This window comes from Phyllopteryx taeniolatus, chromosome 12 (assembly GCF_024500385.1).
Source record: "Phyllopteryx taeniolatus isolate TA_2022b chromosome 12, UOR_Ptae_1.2, whole genome shotgun sequence".
Lineage (NCBI taxonomy): Eukaryota > Metazoa > Chordata > Actinopteri > Syngnathiformes > Syngnathidae > Phyllopteryx > Phyllopteryx taeniolatus.
In genome coordinates this window covers 6819677-6837158 of record NC_084513.1, presented here as the reverse complement: position 1 = coordinate 6837158, position 17482 = coordinate 6819677, and the positions used below count along the sequence as shown (strand labels likewise).

Sequence of the window (17482 nt, the reverse complement as noted above, 5' to 3'; positions counted from 1 at the left end):
CCCACATAAAGTTCAGATGTTCGAGGCTTTTCCTGACATTTTTTGTAGAAACAAGCCTTGGATATCTGGAGGGCCTGCCTGCAGTCCAAAAGCTCAACTAGTTGTTTATAAAAACAATTTATAATCTGCCATAATATTGTATGTCACCTTTAACTTTATTCAAAGGTATAAATACTGTTGGTGACACGAAAAAAAAGACGCCTCTCCCTTTAAAGGTGCTCATTGTTAAACATTCCATGTACTCACAGACATAATGGGGCCTCCCATCTTACAATCAGCTCACTGTTAAGGCCTCTTTATACTCCCGCGGTCGCGCAGCCGACAACGCCCCCATTGCATCATTACCCCCTTTGTACGTGCGTGTGTGTGTGTGTCCAACCTGAATGTTGTGTGTGGTCAGACATTCTCCTTACAGCTTCAATGAGAAAGTAGTTTTAAGGCACTCTAAAAGAGAATTTAGCCTTTCTCTGCTTGCTATGGCTCACCGTCTCTTTGAAGGCAAAGCGCATGCTGCCTCATATTGGAAGTACAGGATTTCTCCATCGGATCACCTGATAGAGCATGTGCTTAAATTTGTGGAAAAACAGGTAGGGGCTTGGCCTCAAAATGTGTTGTCAAAGAGCTATTAATTGAAGAACACTATAATTAATGTTGTAGGTTACAGTTACGTATTGCTCTGCTTGAAACTGAAAGGTGTTTGGAACATATTTTGATATGCAATTTTGAGTCAGAGTGACAGTCAATCAATGCAATTGTGAGTCAGAGTGACAATCAACCATATTTTGTCAGAAAGGTGGGCCCTTGTTGCTGGCCGTGGATGTTGGCTGTGGCTCGGGGCAAGGCACGGTGATGCTTGCCAAACACTTTGCTTCCGTGGTGGGCACAGATGTGAGCCCTGCCCAGCTGGAAGTGGCTTTGCAGTATACTCACGAACCAAACGTCACGTACAGGTATGTAGCAACTTATTGAGAATTCAAATTAACGTTTGTATATCAAAATTTAACTGTGTGCACATTTTCCTTGGTGGTTGTGCAACAAGTACATCCAAGCCTATATTTGCACTGGACATTGCACATCTGCATTTTTTTATATGGTGTTTCACATTTGACCATTATTCTCACCCAAAGTCAGGGATTGACTCCAGCTCATCCACATCTATCGATCCAATTCCTTATTGATTATCCTATCGATTCTCATTGGATGAGGGAATGAAATAATAAAAATTGGTTTGTTTGCTGTAATTCTTTAATATTTTCAACTTTGGGCCGAAGATACAAGCTATCCAGTATGCACAAAAAAACAAAAACAAAAGTAGGCGACATACTTCTCAAAGTTTGTCAAGAGAACAAAATGCTTCACAAATGTTTTGCTTTCTTTACAAGATATCAGGAGTGTCTTATGAAATTGTCCAGTTCCACTTTTTTTGGTCCAGATAAAACCAAATATTTGGGTTTTTAAGTCCAAATGATAGAACCTTAAACAATGAGAATGAGAACAATCAAAGGAAAGGGTCTAATTTCAACAATTCCTGCCAGCTAGGATATCAGCCCTCTTTTAATGCACCAGGTATAGAATGTTTTCTCTGAATACATTTCGCAATATATGACTTTTTGCTTACTAACATTTGGGAATATATGCAGTGCTCCTTTTGCATTCAACAGTTCTCCTACTCGCTCTTTAGTGATTCTCACTGTGGTGTGAGCCCAGTCACTGCCGAGAATGAGGCGCTTTGAGCGGCCTCACCCGCAGCCGTGCCCCGGTCAAAGCACTGCTTCTTTTTTCCCCTATTGATGGAAAAAATTTATTTGTTATCGCATAAAAACCCATTGTTGCTGTAACCGCATTAAGATGATAGCACCCTTGTTCACTGGAAACAAGAGCAGTTTGGAAAAGTACTACAATGCACATTCCACAAGGCACAAACCCCCACACCTCCAGGCACTGATCACAGCTTGATAAAAAACAATCCCTTAAAAGGTCATGGAATGTTATACCAACTATTCAAGTTTTAATAAAAAGAGCTTCGCAAGGACAGGCACCTCAGAGGAGTTGGGAGAGATAAGCACAGTGTTTGTTCTTGTAGCTGCTCTCACTTTGCAAAGTTACGTAACTCAAGTTGTGATTCTTACTTCTGTCTCCTTCCTTGGTGTGAACCTGTTGGTTAAAATAACCCTGACACCTATCCCCTCCTCTTGCTCCCTGCTATCACTTCCACTGCATCGGCCGTATCACACGGCGCTTTAAGCAACCTCCAGTGGCTGAGCCCTAGTCAAAATGGTGCTTCTTTTGTGATAAGTGCATTCACCGAGTAAGCAAAGAAACCAAAAGAACTGCTTTTCAATTCGACAGGGATGGCCCTACCCACAATCCTGATGAGGATAAGCACGATAGAAAATGAATGGATGGATTTCCTCCAATATACAGAATCTTGAATGTTAAATGCGCTGGTCTTTGTGTATGGTTCCACCTTTAGGCAATGTGTGGCTGAGGAGCTTCCATTTGCTGACAGCTCGGTGGACCTGATAACAGCCATGTCGGCCTTCCACTGGTTTGACAGAACACGCTTTCTTCAGGAAGTCGACAGGGTCTTGAAGCCTCGCGGCTGCTTGGCTCTGCTCAACTACACCCTTGAAATGGAACTGGACTACCCAGGCTGCTGCCTGCAGTCACTCAACCAAGTGTGCAAAGAGGTGCTCACAGATTTTTATTTTTTTTTTTGTTCCTCACAATTTAGAACAGTTCCTAAGTGTCTTGAAAAGTTATTAGTTAAAAGTTATTCTTCTTTCAAAATACACCAAGGACAAGAAATTAAAGCAGTTAAGATCTGTTTGTGGCGGCACGGTGGCCGACTGGTTAGAGCGTCAGCCTCACAGTTCTGAGGTGCGGGGTTCAATCCCCGTCCCCGCCTGTGTGGAGTTTGCATGTTCTCCCCGTGCCTGCGTGGGTTTTCTCCGGGCACTCCGGTTTCCTCCCACATCCCAAAAACATGCATTAATTGGAGACTCTAAATTGCCCGTAGGCATGACTGTGAGTGCGAATGGTTGTTTGTTTCGATGTGCCCTGCGATTGGCTGGCAACCAGTTCAGGGTGTACCCCGCCTCCTGCCCGATGACAGCTGGGATAGGCTCCAGCACGCCCGCGACCCTAGTGAGGACAAGCGGCTCAGAAAATGGATGGATGGATGGAAGATCTGTTTGTCACATTGTGGTTTAAATCACTTTTTTGGGGGCAATGGTTCTGTCTCGGCGGCACGGTGGCCGACTGGTTAGAGCGTCAGCCTCACAGTTCTGAGGTGCGGGGTTCAATCCCCGGCCCCGCCTGTGTGGAGTTTGCATGTTCTCCCCGTGCCTGCGTGGGTTTTCTCCGGGCACTCCGGTTTCCTCCCACATCCCAAAAACATGCATGCATTGGAGACTCAAAATTGCCCGTAGGTGTCAATGTGAGTGCGAATGGTTGTTTGTTCGTATGTGCCCTGCGATTGGCTGGCAACCGGTTCAGGGTGTACCCCGCCTCCTGCCCGATGATAGCTGGGATAGGCTCCAGCACGCCCGCGACCCTAGTGAGGAGAAGCGGCTCAGAAAGTGGATGGATGGGATGGGTTCTGTCTCAAATGTGGAGTATGGCTTCCATCACTATGGCAATCAGGAGCTAAGGCAACAAAACAGATACTCAGTATTGCCAATTTAACCTTTCCCTCTCCTCTAGCATTTATTTAAAAGTAAGAGACTAGCAACAAATCTAGTAATTTTTTTTGTGGTGTTATTGGAGACATTTAGAGACAGAGATAGATAGATAGCTTTGCTCTTAAGACATTTTCAGAAATAAGCAGATCCCAAAAGATTTCTTTGGTAGTAAACTTGCCACTTGATCAGTGCGCGGATGGCCACAGACCCAACTATTTGTATACAAGCCATTAAAAAGTAAATTTTCCATAATACTGTATGGAAAGCAATCAAAATTAAGATGCTGAACTAGTCTGTAAATTACAAGCAAAGGAAGCATTGAGATAGCGGACTCATTACCGCTTAGACTGCAGTAAAATTCATCCATCCATCCATCCATTTTCTGTACCGCTTATCCTCACTAGGATCACGGGCGTGCAGGAGCCTATCCCAGCTATGTTCGGGCGAGAGGCAGGCTAAACGCTGTACTGGTCGCCAGCCAATCACAGGACACATATAAACAAACAACCGTTCGCACTCACATTCACACCTACGGGCAATTAGAGTCTTCAATTAACCTACAATGCGTGTTTTTGGGGGAGATGTGGGAGGAAACCGGAGTGCCTGGAGGAAACCCACGCATCCACGGGGAGAACATGCAATCTCCAAACAGGCAGGGCCGGGATTTGAACCTCGGTTCTCAGAACTGTGAGGCAGATGTTCTAACCAGTCGTCCACCATTCCACCGCAGTAAAATTCTTCATTCATATTTGTTGTCTTCAGTTCTATACAGCTATGCATCCGTACCGCAGTCCTCTCCTTGGAGCAAGTTCTATTGAGTTGTACCGGGAGGCCTACAATTCCATCCCTTATGCTGACAAAGAGTGGTAAGTGCACAGCGACTTTATTTGGGTCACCACAATCCTGAGCAGGATAAGCGGTGAAGAAACTGGATAGATGGATAAAATGGCATCGTTAGGTGGGTGGTATTTTAGGCGGGCTTCATTCTTTAACCCCTTAAATGATTTGGTTGATTTTTTTAACACAAAAAAATTCTTGAATAAGCAGGGTTAAACCACCAAAATGTTTTTGGGGAGATTGGTTCCCCCCCAAAAAAAAGAAAAAAGAAAAAAACATAAAACAAAAGAGAAATGTTAAAAAATTGGGGAAAGATTTTGAGAAAAGAAAAAGACAAAAATTTGAAAGAAATCTGTGGATAGATAAATCCAGGAATGACAAACCGCAAGTAAGCGGGGGTCCACTCTAATTGACAAGCTACTTTGTAGTAGCATGGGACTTTCTGCTGTTAGCTGGGGACCAGAGAGAACTAATTGTTTATACCAGCAGTGATGAAGAACCCAGAACTGTTGGCTGGCTGTTTACATAAAGATGAAGGTTACAGAGTGAACTATATGCATGAATTCACATCATGAGACAGAAGCTGACCTCATTCACTTACAGTTGTCATCAGTGGATGATAATCATCATCATCATCATGATCACTTCTCCACCCATATTAAACTGTAGGAATTAGGACGGTTGAGTACAGAGAGTAACAAGGAGGTGATTTCTACTAGAAATGTGAGTCTACAGGATTTCAGCATACAAAGCCATCTGTGATGCAGTCCAGGAATCATATGGAACTCAATATGGATATAAAATATGAAATATTTCAGTCAAGGTGCATTGTACAAGACTTCTTTAACTTGAAGAAGTTAGAAGAGTAATTCGAATGTGGACAGCCAAGAGATAAATACAAGCCAAATTAACCTATCCGAGATATTTTCAAGCCTACTTTAACGTTAACAGGTTATTATTTAATTTTAAAGTGATTACATCATATTTATCTCCAACAATGTTAGTCACATACTGTATTCACCCAAAATATAATACCTCCGACTTCAAAAGTATCTGGGAGCAAACATTTTATTGTGTTGTGAGCCAAAGTCATGTCATTAGCCTCTATAATGATGCTATTAATTGTTTCACTGTGTCTTGAAGGGGAAGAATTCTTAGACTAATGGCCATGCATCCATCCATCCATTTTCTGTACGAGAGGCGAGAGGCAGGGTAAACCCTGAACTAGTCGCCAGCCAATCGCAGGGCTCACATAAACAAACAACCATTCACACTCACATTCACACCTACGGGCAATTTAGAGTTTTCAGTTAACCTACCATGCATGTTTTTGGGATGTGGGAGGAAACCGGAGTACCCAGAGAAAACCCACACAGGCAAGGGGAGAACATGCAAACTCCACACAGGTTAGGCCGGATTTGAACCCAGGTCCCCAGAATTGTGAGGCAGATGTGCTAACCAGTCGTCCACCATGCTGCCTATACTAATGTCAATCGGAAAAAAAACACTTCAGCATTTGAGTCAATGATTTGCCACCCTTAAAAACAGACAGCATTCATTGATGCTTCCACCAAGTAGCTGGTGATAGCAGCTGTTAATTTGGTTTTGATTAGTGTTAACTTCTCAAAGGGAAATTATTCTCTTTAACTTTTTGTCAATTGAAAATGATAGGCTTGGCTGACTATGACAACAGTGACCTTTTTTGCCTTCAGTTTTACATACTGGAACAACGTGTACATATTTATTTATTTATTTTTTGGGTGGTTAATGCTGTAAACCTGCAATTGGCTGGCGACCAGTTCGGGGTGTACCCCGCCTCCTGCCCGTTGATAGCTGGGATGGGCTCCAGGATTCCCGCGACCCTTGTGAGGATAAGCGGCAGAAAATGGATGGATGGATAATGCTGGAAACATACTTCTTGTGTTTCCATCCATCCATTTTCTTTACCGCTTATCCTCACGAGGGTCGCGGGCTGCAGGAGCCTCTCCCAGCTATCTTCGGGCGGGATGTATTTAATGTATTTAAAAACAGACTGATATAACTATCAATCTAACAGTGACTTTGAACTTTTATCTAGGATTGCATTGTTTTAAAATCTGTCCAAAAACATTACAAATCAATTTCTGAGTCTTCGTTAGGTGTTTGTGAAATTCCGTGCTCATGCACTACATTCAATCACATCCTGTGCATCTCCTGGAGGTTAAGCCCCCCCGCCCAGTAAAACCTAGTGATGCCCCTGGATGGATGGGTACACTGTGTATGTTTTATTGTTCCCACTTCAGGAATGAGAGTGTGTGGGTGAAGAGGCCCATGCCCCTGTGCAGCTACATGGGATTAGTGGAATCTTTCTCCAGCTATCAGGCTTTGCTGAGGGAAGACCACCAGAAGGCCGTCAGGCTCTCACAGGACATCTGTCAAAGGTATTCTGACTTGATTCTGACGGTTAACCCCAGACCCTCTTATGCAGAACCAATGCAGTGTATGGCTTTCATTACCTTGATAACATAGATGGCTAGTTAGTTAGCTAGATAGATGGCTAGATGAATAGGTGTGTGGCTGGATAGATCGAGAGATGGATGGATGGATGGATGAATAGATACAGTAGATAGACAGACAGATGTATAGTGGGTACAGAAAGTATGCAGACCCCCTTACATTTTTCACTTTGTTATATTGCAGCAATTTCCTTAAATAATTTAAGTTCATTTTTCCCTCATTAATGTACACACAGCACACCATATTGACGGAAAAAAAAAAGAAATTGTTGAATTTTTTGCAGATTTAAAAAAAATAAATAAATAATGAAATCACACAGCCATAAGTATTCAGACCCTTTGTTCTGAGGTAGTGAGCACTCTGGAGAAGGTTTTCATCCAGGATACCCCTGTACTTGGCCGGATTCATCTTTCCTTTGATTTCAACCAGTCGTCCTGTCCCTGCAGCTGAAAAACACCCCCACAGCATGATGCTGCCACCACCATGCTTCACTGTTGGGACTGTATTGGACAGGTGATGAACAGTGCCTGGTTTTCTCCACACATACCGCTTAGAATTAAAGCCAAAATGTTCTATCTTGGTCTCATCAGACCAGAGAATCTTATTTCTCACCATCAGGTGTTTTTTTTAGCAAACTCCATGCGGGCTTTCATGTGTCTTGCACTGAGGACAGGCTTCCATCGGCCACTCTGCGGGCCACTCTGCCATAAAGCCCCGACTGGTGGGCTGCAGTGATGGTTGACTTTCTAGAACTTTCTCCCATCTTCCGACTGCATTTCTAGAGCTCAGCCACAGTGATCTTTGGGTTCTTCTTTACCACTCTGACCAAGGCTCTTCTCCGCCGATTGCTCAGTTTGGCCGGACGGCCAGCTCTAGGAATGTTCTGGTCGTCCCAAACGTCTGCCATTTAAGAATTATGGAGGCTGCTGTGCTCTTAGGAACCTTAAGTGCAGCAGATTTATTTTATTTTTTTGTAACCTTGGCCAGATCTGTACCTTGCCACAATTCTGTCTCTGAGCTCTTCAGGCAGTTCCTTTGACCTCGTGATTCTCATTTGCTCTGACATGCACTGTGAGCTATAAGGTCTTATATAGACAGGTGTGTGGCTTTCCTAATCAAGTCCAATCAGTATAATCAAACACATCTGGACTTCACTGAAGGTGTAGAACCATCTCAAGGATGATTAGAAGAAATGGACAGCACCCAAGTTAAATATATGTGTGAGAGCAAAGGGTCTGAATACTTATGGCTGTGTGATATTTCAGTTTTTCTTTTTTAATAAATGTGCAAAAATTTCAACAATTCCGTTTTTTACTGTCAACATGGGGTGCTGTGTCTACATTAATGAGGCAAAAAATTAACTTAAATGATTTTAGGAAATTGCTGCAATATAACAGAGTGAACAATTTAAGGGGGTCTGAATACTTTCCGTAACCACTTTATAGACAAACATATCAATAGATAAGTGGAAGGACAGACATCGCTCCCGCTCAGGGGCGTAGCATCAGATTCTACGCACCTCATACATCACCTTCATGGAGGGCCCCCACCAAAATGTACTTGCATACGGCAGGGACAGATGTCCCTTTTTTACCCCACAATTTGACACCCCTGGTACCGCAAATATGCGCATCCAACAAAGGTGAGTGCAGCTCTGCTTACCTCTTAGGCTTTGACATGATAGTGTTTCAGACAGTGTAGTCTTTCCATGGCTTGAAAGTAGCTAAAATGACATCACACACATTTTCAAAAACAAAATTATCTTGTTTGGTTAATTTCCCACTTGATGGGTGGGCAGGCACTCCAGGCACCCAACTATTTTTTTTATTCATACCATGAAAAAGTAAAATTTCCCCAAAGTGCCCGATTGAAGTTGTAAAATAGTCCACTGGCCTGGCACACGATGAAAAACTGGATGTTGAAGACACATGATAACAAAGTCTGTGTGATCTCCCCCCGGGCCCCCACCCCCCTCATCTTCCTCACTGCAGGTTGATGTCCATCATGAAGGTGACCTCTGCAGAGACAGAAGTAGTGCTGGGTGTCAATTATTTCTACCTGCTGGCTAGCAAAAATGGCCCAGATGAGATGTAGAAAAGGAGCAATGTAAATGCAATGTCCTGTACTGACAACGTACAATGTGCTGTGTTTTAGCGATATAAAGACATTAGATTTGTTTAGGAATAGCTTGTTATTTGGGCAAATAAATGACTACATACATTTCCAGAGTGTAATATTCAATTATTTAAATTCACCATCTCAGGAAATTAGAATATTGCATATGAAACAATCAAAATCATATTTAGCATAAAAAATGGGTAGGAATTGGCCTTCTTAAGTATTTTCCTGTATTTAATACATCTGTTACGACATACGAGTTTCACTTTTTGAAGTGAACCACTGAAATCAATTAATTTACATATTTATGATATTCTAATCTATTGAGATGCGCCTGTATATTACATTCAGATTCGGAAATGACGTCGCAAAATTAAAGTTTTAGTACGGCATTTAAATGAACCTCTTATCGTCTTCAACCCGCCGCTAGAGGGCGAAACTCTATCACATTGTGTTTTCCTCGTTCAGCGCCCAGCATCTGTGGGGAACAAAAGGCCCAGTTCTATTGCAGCATGACAGGTCCATAAATAACCCAGCTTAGTGGGGTGAGTTTTGCTGCGGAACAACCTACAAGCCCTGACCTCAACCCTACGAAATAAAGCTGAACTGGGACAAAGACTGTGTGCCGGACTTGCAGGAGCCCAGCTGAGGAAAAAAAAAGAGAGCAAGGCAGTAAAAAACATTTTCACTCGTCAAGACAGACGTCATACAACTCCTAGACATCCATCCATTTTCCGTACCGCTTAACCTCACTAGGGTCGCTGGAGCCTATCCCAGCTGACTCTGGGCGAGAGGCGGGGTACACCCTAACTGGTCGCCATCCAATCGCAGGGCACATATATGCAAACAACCATTCGCACTCACATTCACACCGACGGGCAATTTAGAGTTGTCAATTAACCTACCACCCTTGTTTTTGGGATGTGGGAGGAAACCGGAGTACCTGGAGAAAACCCACGCAGGCACGGGGAGAATACAGTAATACACACCAATAAAGAAAGTATATTTGTAATAATGATGAAATAATAATCATCATTTTTGATAGTTTTTGTCAATAATAAATGTAGTTTAAAAAAAGTATGTATACAAAAGCTTAACATATACTGTACAATACTATATATAAAATTGAAAATATATAGATAGATTTGTACTGTTTATCAAGACGGTACATATATATCGGTATAAATGTATTTATCTTCATAATTTTTTTTTTTTTTTACATATCGAAACATAGTTATAAAATTTTAAAGTATGGGTCAGATTGCCTCACGACATAAGAGGAGAGCACCGTTTTCTTTATTTATTTCTTTACTTCTTTATATTTACCCATTATAAAAGCTTGATAACCAAAGCCGAATACACGCTTGTTACATCACAAGCGCAAATACACGCAGTAAGAGGAACTAAATAAATGCGTCGTCACGCAACTACGTTTGGAGAAAAGCCACCGCACAAACTAACGCCTTGGAACGTCGCCTTTAAAATCCTTTGTCACGTCAGTCGCACAACACGCGCCCCTGTGACACAAAGACCTTGTGAGGGCGACAATTTTGCCCGAAGAATATATAAGAAGAGAATTTTTCCCCAGCGAAAAACTTGTTTGCGCGAGCCTCTTCGCAAAATATCTGATCTTATTAAAGTGTTGCTGAATCAGGTAAGCACATCACAATCAGTATTTCACATAGAAATACGTGACAACTTTTAATAACTGTCAAAACATCCGATCTTATCCAGTGTTGCTGAATCAGGTAAGCACATCAGTGTTTCACATGGAAATACATGAGACAACTTTTAATAATTGCCATTTTGGAATAAAAATATGATAACACTCCCCCCCCAACCCCCCCTCCCCCCACACAATTGATTAATGAAACAACTATAGCTCAATAACCTTTAAATAATTGGATTTCTGTACCAAATTTAAAAAAAAATACACACACACACGTTGAACTACACAGTAGGTTTTAAAAGCTTTCAGCTAATTTAAATATGTTAACCACCAAATTCACAATGATTTTTAAGAGATACCAGGTAGGATTATTAGCCTCCTGAAGTGACTTCAGATGCCTTTGTACATACAATATGTAAAGGTGGTTAATTTCAATAATTGATTAAACTGAATATGACTATATGGTGATATTTTTAAAAATGCATTCTAAATGTGTAAACATCAATGCCAAATGTTGCTTTTTGATCTTGAAATTTTAGCTTCAAAATTTTCTGAGTTGAGCATAAAGCAGTATTTTCCAAGCAAATCTTCACAACATTTTGAAAGAATGGCACGGTGGCCGACTGGTTAGGACATGCCACAGTTCTGAGAACCGGGGTTCAGATCCTTGCCCCGCCTGTGTGGAGTTTGTGTGTTCTCCCCGTGCCTGGGTTTTTTTTTCTTTCAGGTATTGCGGTTTCCTCCCACATCCCAAAAACATGGGTGGTAGGTTGATTGAGGACTCTAAATTGCCCGTAGGTGTGAATGTGAGTGCAAATGGTTGTTTATATGTGCCCTGCGATTGGCTGGCGACCAGGTCAGGGTGTACCCCGCCTCTCGCCCAAAAATGCTCGGATAGGCTCCAGGACGCCCGCGACCCTAGTGAGGAGAAGCGGTACAGAAAATTGATGGATGGACGAATTACATGATTTAAAGAATACCACAGTCGACATTTTCTATTTTGTGGGGAAAATATATTTTGTGACATCATAAAAATACATGCATGCTTTGTTTGTGATTTCATCACTTTGGATCCATAAGGCCTTGATGCATATTAAGGGTGTCACTGAACAATATCATTTGGCCTTGAAGTCTTAACAACATTTTAGTTGGTGCAAAGCCAATTTGTCATAAATACTATTAGTAGGAGTTTTAAATACATGGCTGCCTTGTAGTCAATGTTGGTATTATCCAGAGGAGCTTTTCTTGGTACTGCGTGATCCTGTGGTGCCCCTTAGAATTGAGTAGAGGCCTAAACTTGCTCTTGTCATGATTTGGTACTGAAATGGACTCTTCAGTTGATGCATTTGACATTGAGGGCTAAATCTTCATCACTCAATGCGTTAATGGTTTTATTGCTAAAATTAACTTTTTAGTGGATGAATTTATGATTAAGGGCTAAAATGTACTCACTGTAAATGCTTGGTATGTTAATTCATTGAATACAATTGTGTTTTTCTTAAGATTTAGGACTAAAATTGACTACGGTGAATACATTTGTTAGGATTTGTTGCTAAAATGGACTTCAATGAATACATTGTGTTTTTGTTGTAATCGGGTGCGAGAACTGACTTTGGGGTGTACTTTTTTATTTTCCTGTGATTGAGTCTTCACTGGATGCATTTGTGTATTCATTGCTGACTAAACCTTAAGATACTAACTTTTTTGCCCAGGTTTGTCCAGCTGCTATGTCAGTGTTGGTTTTCCCTCGAGTTGTAAAGCGAGTTATGCCGTGTTTAGCAAAGATGAATGTGGTCACGTCGACATTTTCACGTGACTCAAGAGTTGATACAAAAAAGTGCTCTCGAGAGGGAAGGTTAGCTAAACACCAAACGGATATAGGCCTACCTGGTCTTTGATAGTCATGTTTTTCTGAAAATCTGTTTTAGCTCTGAAGGAATGGCCAACCGCAAGCAGAGGGGGCTGACAGCCTCCGACGAGTTCCCAGATCTCAGTCAGCACAAGAACCACATGGCCAAATTCTTGACTCTGGACATGTACACGACGCTGAAGGAGAGGTCCACTCGCAGTGGCTTCACCATCGATGGCGTCACTCAGACCGGAGTGGACAATCCCGGTATAGTAACCTATTTTCTAACTGATGCCACAGTACGTTGATGACTCATATTTGGGGCTGTGTTGATTATCATCCGGCCAGGTCACCCCTACATTATGACTGTGGGCTGCGTGGCTGGAGATGAGGAGACCTACGAAGTCTACAAAGAGCTCTTCGACCTGGTGATTGAGGATAGACATGGAGGATACAAACCCACAGACACGCACAAGACCGACCTCAACCCAGAGAACCTGGTGGTAAGCGTTTATTTGAATATTTACATTTTGAATCTATCATTCTTTCCATTTTGAAATGGCAATCGAAAAAGTGAGGGAACAAAATGATCAGTCCCTTTCTGATTTTCTGATTGGGAGTCCCTGATGGTGGAGTCGTACATTCTCCTGACTTCTGTGCAGGCAGCGTAGGATAATTCCTGCTCAGTGATGGTATGAATGTGAGAGTGAATGGTTGTCTGTGTCTAGATCTGCCCTGAGACTCACTGGCAACCAGTCCGAGGTGCAGTCCGCCTCGGCTCCAGCTTCCCACAACCCTGAACAGGATAAGCTGCACAGAAGACTGATGAATGGGTTTTCCAATTACCAATTGGAAAGAACCAGTGATACACTGATGATACTGCACCGTAGAGAATCAAACGTTCCCCTTTTGTGCCCCTCCTTTAGGGGGGTGATGATCTGGACCCCAACTACGTTCTTAGCTCCCGAGTCAGGACAGGCCGCAGCATCCGCGGCTTCTGCTTGCCGCCACACTGCAGCAGAGGGGAGAGGCGTGCGTTGGAGAAGCTCTCCATTGAAGGTACGCGGGGTACAAACTAACATCAAAAGCGATTGTTTGACAGCGAGACTCTACATTGCGAGGAAAAAAATGGGCATGTTCTTACTACTCTTAGCATATGGTGTACTGGAGACGACCAACACAGCACATGACACACAACCATATCTCCACCAACAATTGCAATCATCCTCCTCCACCAAACCAGATATCTGTTGCAGTAGCAAGATTGTAGGTAGCATTGTGCCACATTACTGCTGATTGGAGCCTGTGCTCGGCCAACATTGAATTGGTGTTGACCGCTCACATAGATTTGTGATAAATTGTCCACCCCGACCGTTTTTGACTATTCTGAGCAGATCGGGGAGGAAAAATTACTCATATCACAGCTCGCACACCACAGAATAAAATAATCAGTCATTGCTGGCTTTGATTGCAAGGAAGTCAAAATGCTTAAATTAGGGCCCAATCATCGTGAGTCTCAACCCTAAACCAAGATGTCTGGTGTAGGACCAAGACTGATGACAGACAGTATAGTGCCACAGGGCATCCCAGAGTGAAAAATCACTCTTTAGCATAATTGTTCAGGGTTATCTGTTGCCTTTGATTGGAAGGGGGTAATTGGTCTTGAAATTGGTCCAATTGGTCTAATGGGCAACATAATTGCTGTTTTTCGAGCGGACCAGGCAGAACACATCCCACACCACAGGATATTGGCTCAGGATAATATTTGATGGGACATTCAGGCTCGTGCTGACTTTGTTTAGAAGGTAGTGAATCAGGCTCCAAATTAGCCAAATAGCAGTATATGTGTAATCACATAAAGCGGTTAATCAGCCACAATATTTAGTATGGTAAGATACACAAGCTTCTGTTGACTTTGATCGGAAGGGAAGTAATGTTTAAAAACTGGCCATATTTTCAGTATGTACTGGGTTATACATAGTCATACAGTCGTGGTAGTCATGGAATGGAGGCAAATTTTGAGTCACACAAAGTTGTTTTTCTGTCTTTAGCACTAGGTTCCCTGACTGGAGACCTGATGGGCAAGTACTACGCCTTGAAGAACATGTCAGACACGGAGCAGCAGCAGCTGATCGATGATCACTTCCTGTTTGACAAGCCTGTGTCTCCTCTGCTGCTGGCATCCAGGATGGCCCGCGACTGGCCCGATGGCAGAGGCATCTGGTGAGAACCAATACTCAATACGACTTCAGAATAGAATCCATGCATTTATTCCAAAGCAGTGGTGGGAAATAACAAAGTAAAAATATGTAGATTTCTCTAGAGTATTTTTCTGACGAGTTGTGTTTTTACTCAAGTACCTGTACTTTTCCCACCTATGCTTGAAAGGCACAACGAGAACAAGACCTTCCTCGTATGGGTGAACGAGGAGGACCATTTGCGTGTCATCTCCATGCAGAAAGGAGGCAACATAAAGGAAGTGTTCACCCGCTTCTGCACTGGACTGGCAGAGGTGTGTAGCTATGGCTTGGTGTCCAAAAAATAATTTACCTTATTCTCGTAATTTTATGACTTCTATCCAAAATAAATTGGTTATTGGAAATATTGCTTTTAGAAAAATAGACTATAGACTGCAATTTTTTTTTGTAAAACATGACTTTCTCAAAGAAGGCAACTTTTGAATTCCTTTGGTAAATGAAGGCTATTCCCGACAAATGGGTCTTTATTGTTAAGATTACTTTATTTTTTATTTTTTTTTTACATTATCATAGCGTCATGCCTTTTTTTTAACGTTTTAATTATGCCTTTAGGATTACAAAAGGGTTCCTTGGAGAACCCCTCCCCTGTCAGGATTCCCTGTCTATTTTTTATTTTACAAAGCCCTGTGTTATTTAAACGTGTGAAAACGCATAACTTGTCTCGTTTAGATCGAAGCTAGGTTCAAGGAGAAAGGCCGTGTCTTCATGTGGAACGAACACTTGGGCTACATCCTGACTTGCCCCTCCAACCTGGGCACCGGCCTGCGTGCCGGCGTACACGTTAAGCTGCCAAACCTGGGCAAGCACGCTGATTTTGAGGAGGTGCTCAAGAGGCTGCGTCTCCAAAAACGCGGAACCGGTACTGGAAAACCTATCTTTGATCCAATTCATTCGTGTCATTCCACAAATACTTGATGTGGTTTGCCCACCAGGTGGTGTGGACACCGACGCCGTGGATGGAGTCTTTGATATCTCCAACGCGGACAGGCTGGGATTCTCCGAGGTGGAGCTTGTCCAGATGGTGGTGGACGGTGTCAAGCTGCTGGTGGATATGGAGAAGAATTTGGAGAAGGAAGAGTCCATTGATGATCTGATGCCCAACCAGAAATAGAAGTACCCCTGAATCTTTTCTGTCCCCCATTTGTCATGAATATTACTCTGAATGCAGTTTCTGCAATTATGTACTGCTCTAACAGTCGTGTATGGTTGGGATTTACTTGAAATAAAATGTGAAAAAAGTCATGTGAGATTGATTGAATAATGCAGCTCAAGTAATCAAAAAAAGCTAACATCTTGAGTAATGCACCCCTACAACCCAAAAAAATAAGCAACCCACTAAAGCTTAGTCAGAAAATTTACCTCCCCAGTGACTTAAAAGCTACAGCTAGCATCAGTAATGCACTGATATTGAGGATTTCACTGAAGCTAACATGTAGCGTAATGAACAAATTTTGAGTTTTTCACCTAATTGCAACTAAACATTCCCAAATGGCTGTATACTAAAGAACGTGAAGTGATGCACTAGTTTTGTTTTTTCACTAAAGCTATACCTGTTGAGTAATGGGGCACTAAACTTTATCCAAAAGTTGTACGCTAAAGCTGACATGTAGAATAATACAATGCTTTTTAAATTCAAGATATACTAATGCTAACACGAAGAGAATTGTGCTAGTATTTTATCTGTAGTTATCTGCTGGAATGGTATATTGGCATGTACATGACTGAAATTACACATAATATAATGAAAAAAACAATGAACACATGCTGTAACGTACAATAGTGTGTTAACTTGAGTGTCAAGCCCCAATAGTTGGGAGTAAATGTTGGCTATATGTCCTCTTGGCTCAGACAAATAAAATATGTATTTGAATTGAAATAATTCATGGAGATGGCAATTTGATCTATTTTAACCCATTCTTTACACTATTGAACGGGGGGGAAACTTACAACTCAAATCACCATACCCATACAATTTTATGTTCCAGGCTGCTTTGATAATATGAATATATTAGGCTTTACACGATCAGCGAGTTTAAAAAACGATAACCGATCACCAATCCGATCACAAGATGGAGCAATCTATTTAAATTGACTTGTTCATTTACTTAATTGCTCCAAAAAATATATTTACAATAAATATATCTGTTTATCTATTTATCCCAGTGAGGCATGGTGACAACAAATAAATGCTCTCCTATCAGATGGCAGCAAGTACACACAGTAATTAATGTGTGCACTTTTTGTGACATTTTTGTTTGTTGGTATGCCGTGAGATTTTTCAATTGTAAAATATGTGCCTTGGCTCCATAAAGGTTGGTAATCACTGCTCTAATCGGGTCATACCAACATTACAACATGAAAGAAATAAAGGGTGCTAACTTACTGTAATTAAATTACTTCATTGTAATTACTTCACACACACCGGAACTTTAGAGCATGATTCGACAGAACACTGGTACAACCGTTAGGGCTAGCACTAGCTTGCTAGGTAACATAACGTTTTGTTGCCTGTTTGCGAGCAGTATCGTATTAAAAGTATGTGAACATACCTCAAGTAATTATTGAATTAAAG

The 17482-nt window shown here is 42.0% G+C and overlaps 2 protein-coding genes across 3 annotated transcripts; both read left to right on the top strand.

Moving 5' to 3' along the window:
• The first annotated feature begins 343 nt into the window (after positions 1 to 343).
• Positions 344 to 9239, top strand: LOC133487155 (putative methyltransferase DDB_G0268948). Its single transcript, XM_061793262.1, has 6 exons — positions 344 to 587; positions 790 to 950; positions 2474 to 2690; positions 4446 to 4549; positions 6803 to 6940; positions 9008 to 9239. The coding sequence occupies exons 1-6, from the start codon at positions 384 to 386 to the stop codon at positions 9108 to 9110; spliced, it is 927 nt and encodes a 308-aa protein (XP_061649246.1). The 5' UTR covers positions 344 to 383; the 3' UTR covers positions 9111 to 9239.
• Positions 9240 to 10634: 1395 nt separating this feature from the next.
• LOC133487105 (creatine kinase, testis isozyme-like) lies at positions 10635 to 16161 on the top strand. 2 transcript variants are annotated; one of them, XM_061793142.1, is made up of 8 exons: positions 10635 to 10788; positions 12732 to 12919; positions 13001 to 13155; positions 13579 to 13711; positions 14704 to 14875; positions 15041 to 15164; positions 15580 to 15769; positions 15843 to 16160. In XM_061793142.1, exons 2-8 carry the CDS (start codon positions 12742 to 12744, stop codon positions 16019 to 16021), a joined length of 1131 nt encoding a protein of 376 aa, XP_061649126.1. In that variant the 5' UTR covers positions 10635 to 10788; positions 12732 to 12741; the 3' UTR covers positions 16022 to 16160. The 2 variants fall into 2 exon arrangements, with proteins under 2 accessions (XP_061649126.1, XP_061649125.1); XM_061793141.1 differs by lacking the exon at positions 10635 to 10788 and adding an exon at positions 11978 to 12119 and having other exon boundaries at positions 15843 to 16161.
• Positions 16162 to 17482: the final 1321 nt, after the last annotated feature.

Coding starts and splice junctions, on each gene's coding strand:
- LOC133487105 (XM_061793141.1), top strand. Junction 12,920..13,000: donor GACCGGAGTGGACAATCCCG/GTATAGTAACCT, acceptor TCATCCGGCCAG/GTCACCCCTACATTATGACT. Junction 13,156..13,578: donor TCAACCCAGAGAACCTGGTG/GTAAGCGTTTAT, acceptor CCCCTCCTTTAG/GGGGGTGATGATCTGGACCC.
- LOC133487155 (XM_061793262.1), top strand. CDS start 384: ATGTTGTGTGTGGTCAGACATTCTCCTTACAGCTTCAATGAGAAAGTA. Junction 588..789: donor TTAAATTTGTGGAAAAACAG/GTAGGGGCTTGG, acceptor ATATTTTGTCAG/AAAGGTGGGCCCTTGTTGCT. Junction 4,550..6,802: donor CCTTATGCTGACAAAGAGTG/GTAAGTGCACAG, acceptor TTCCCACTTCAG/GAATGAGAGTGTGTGGGTGA.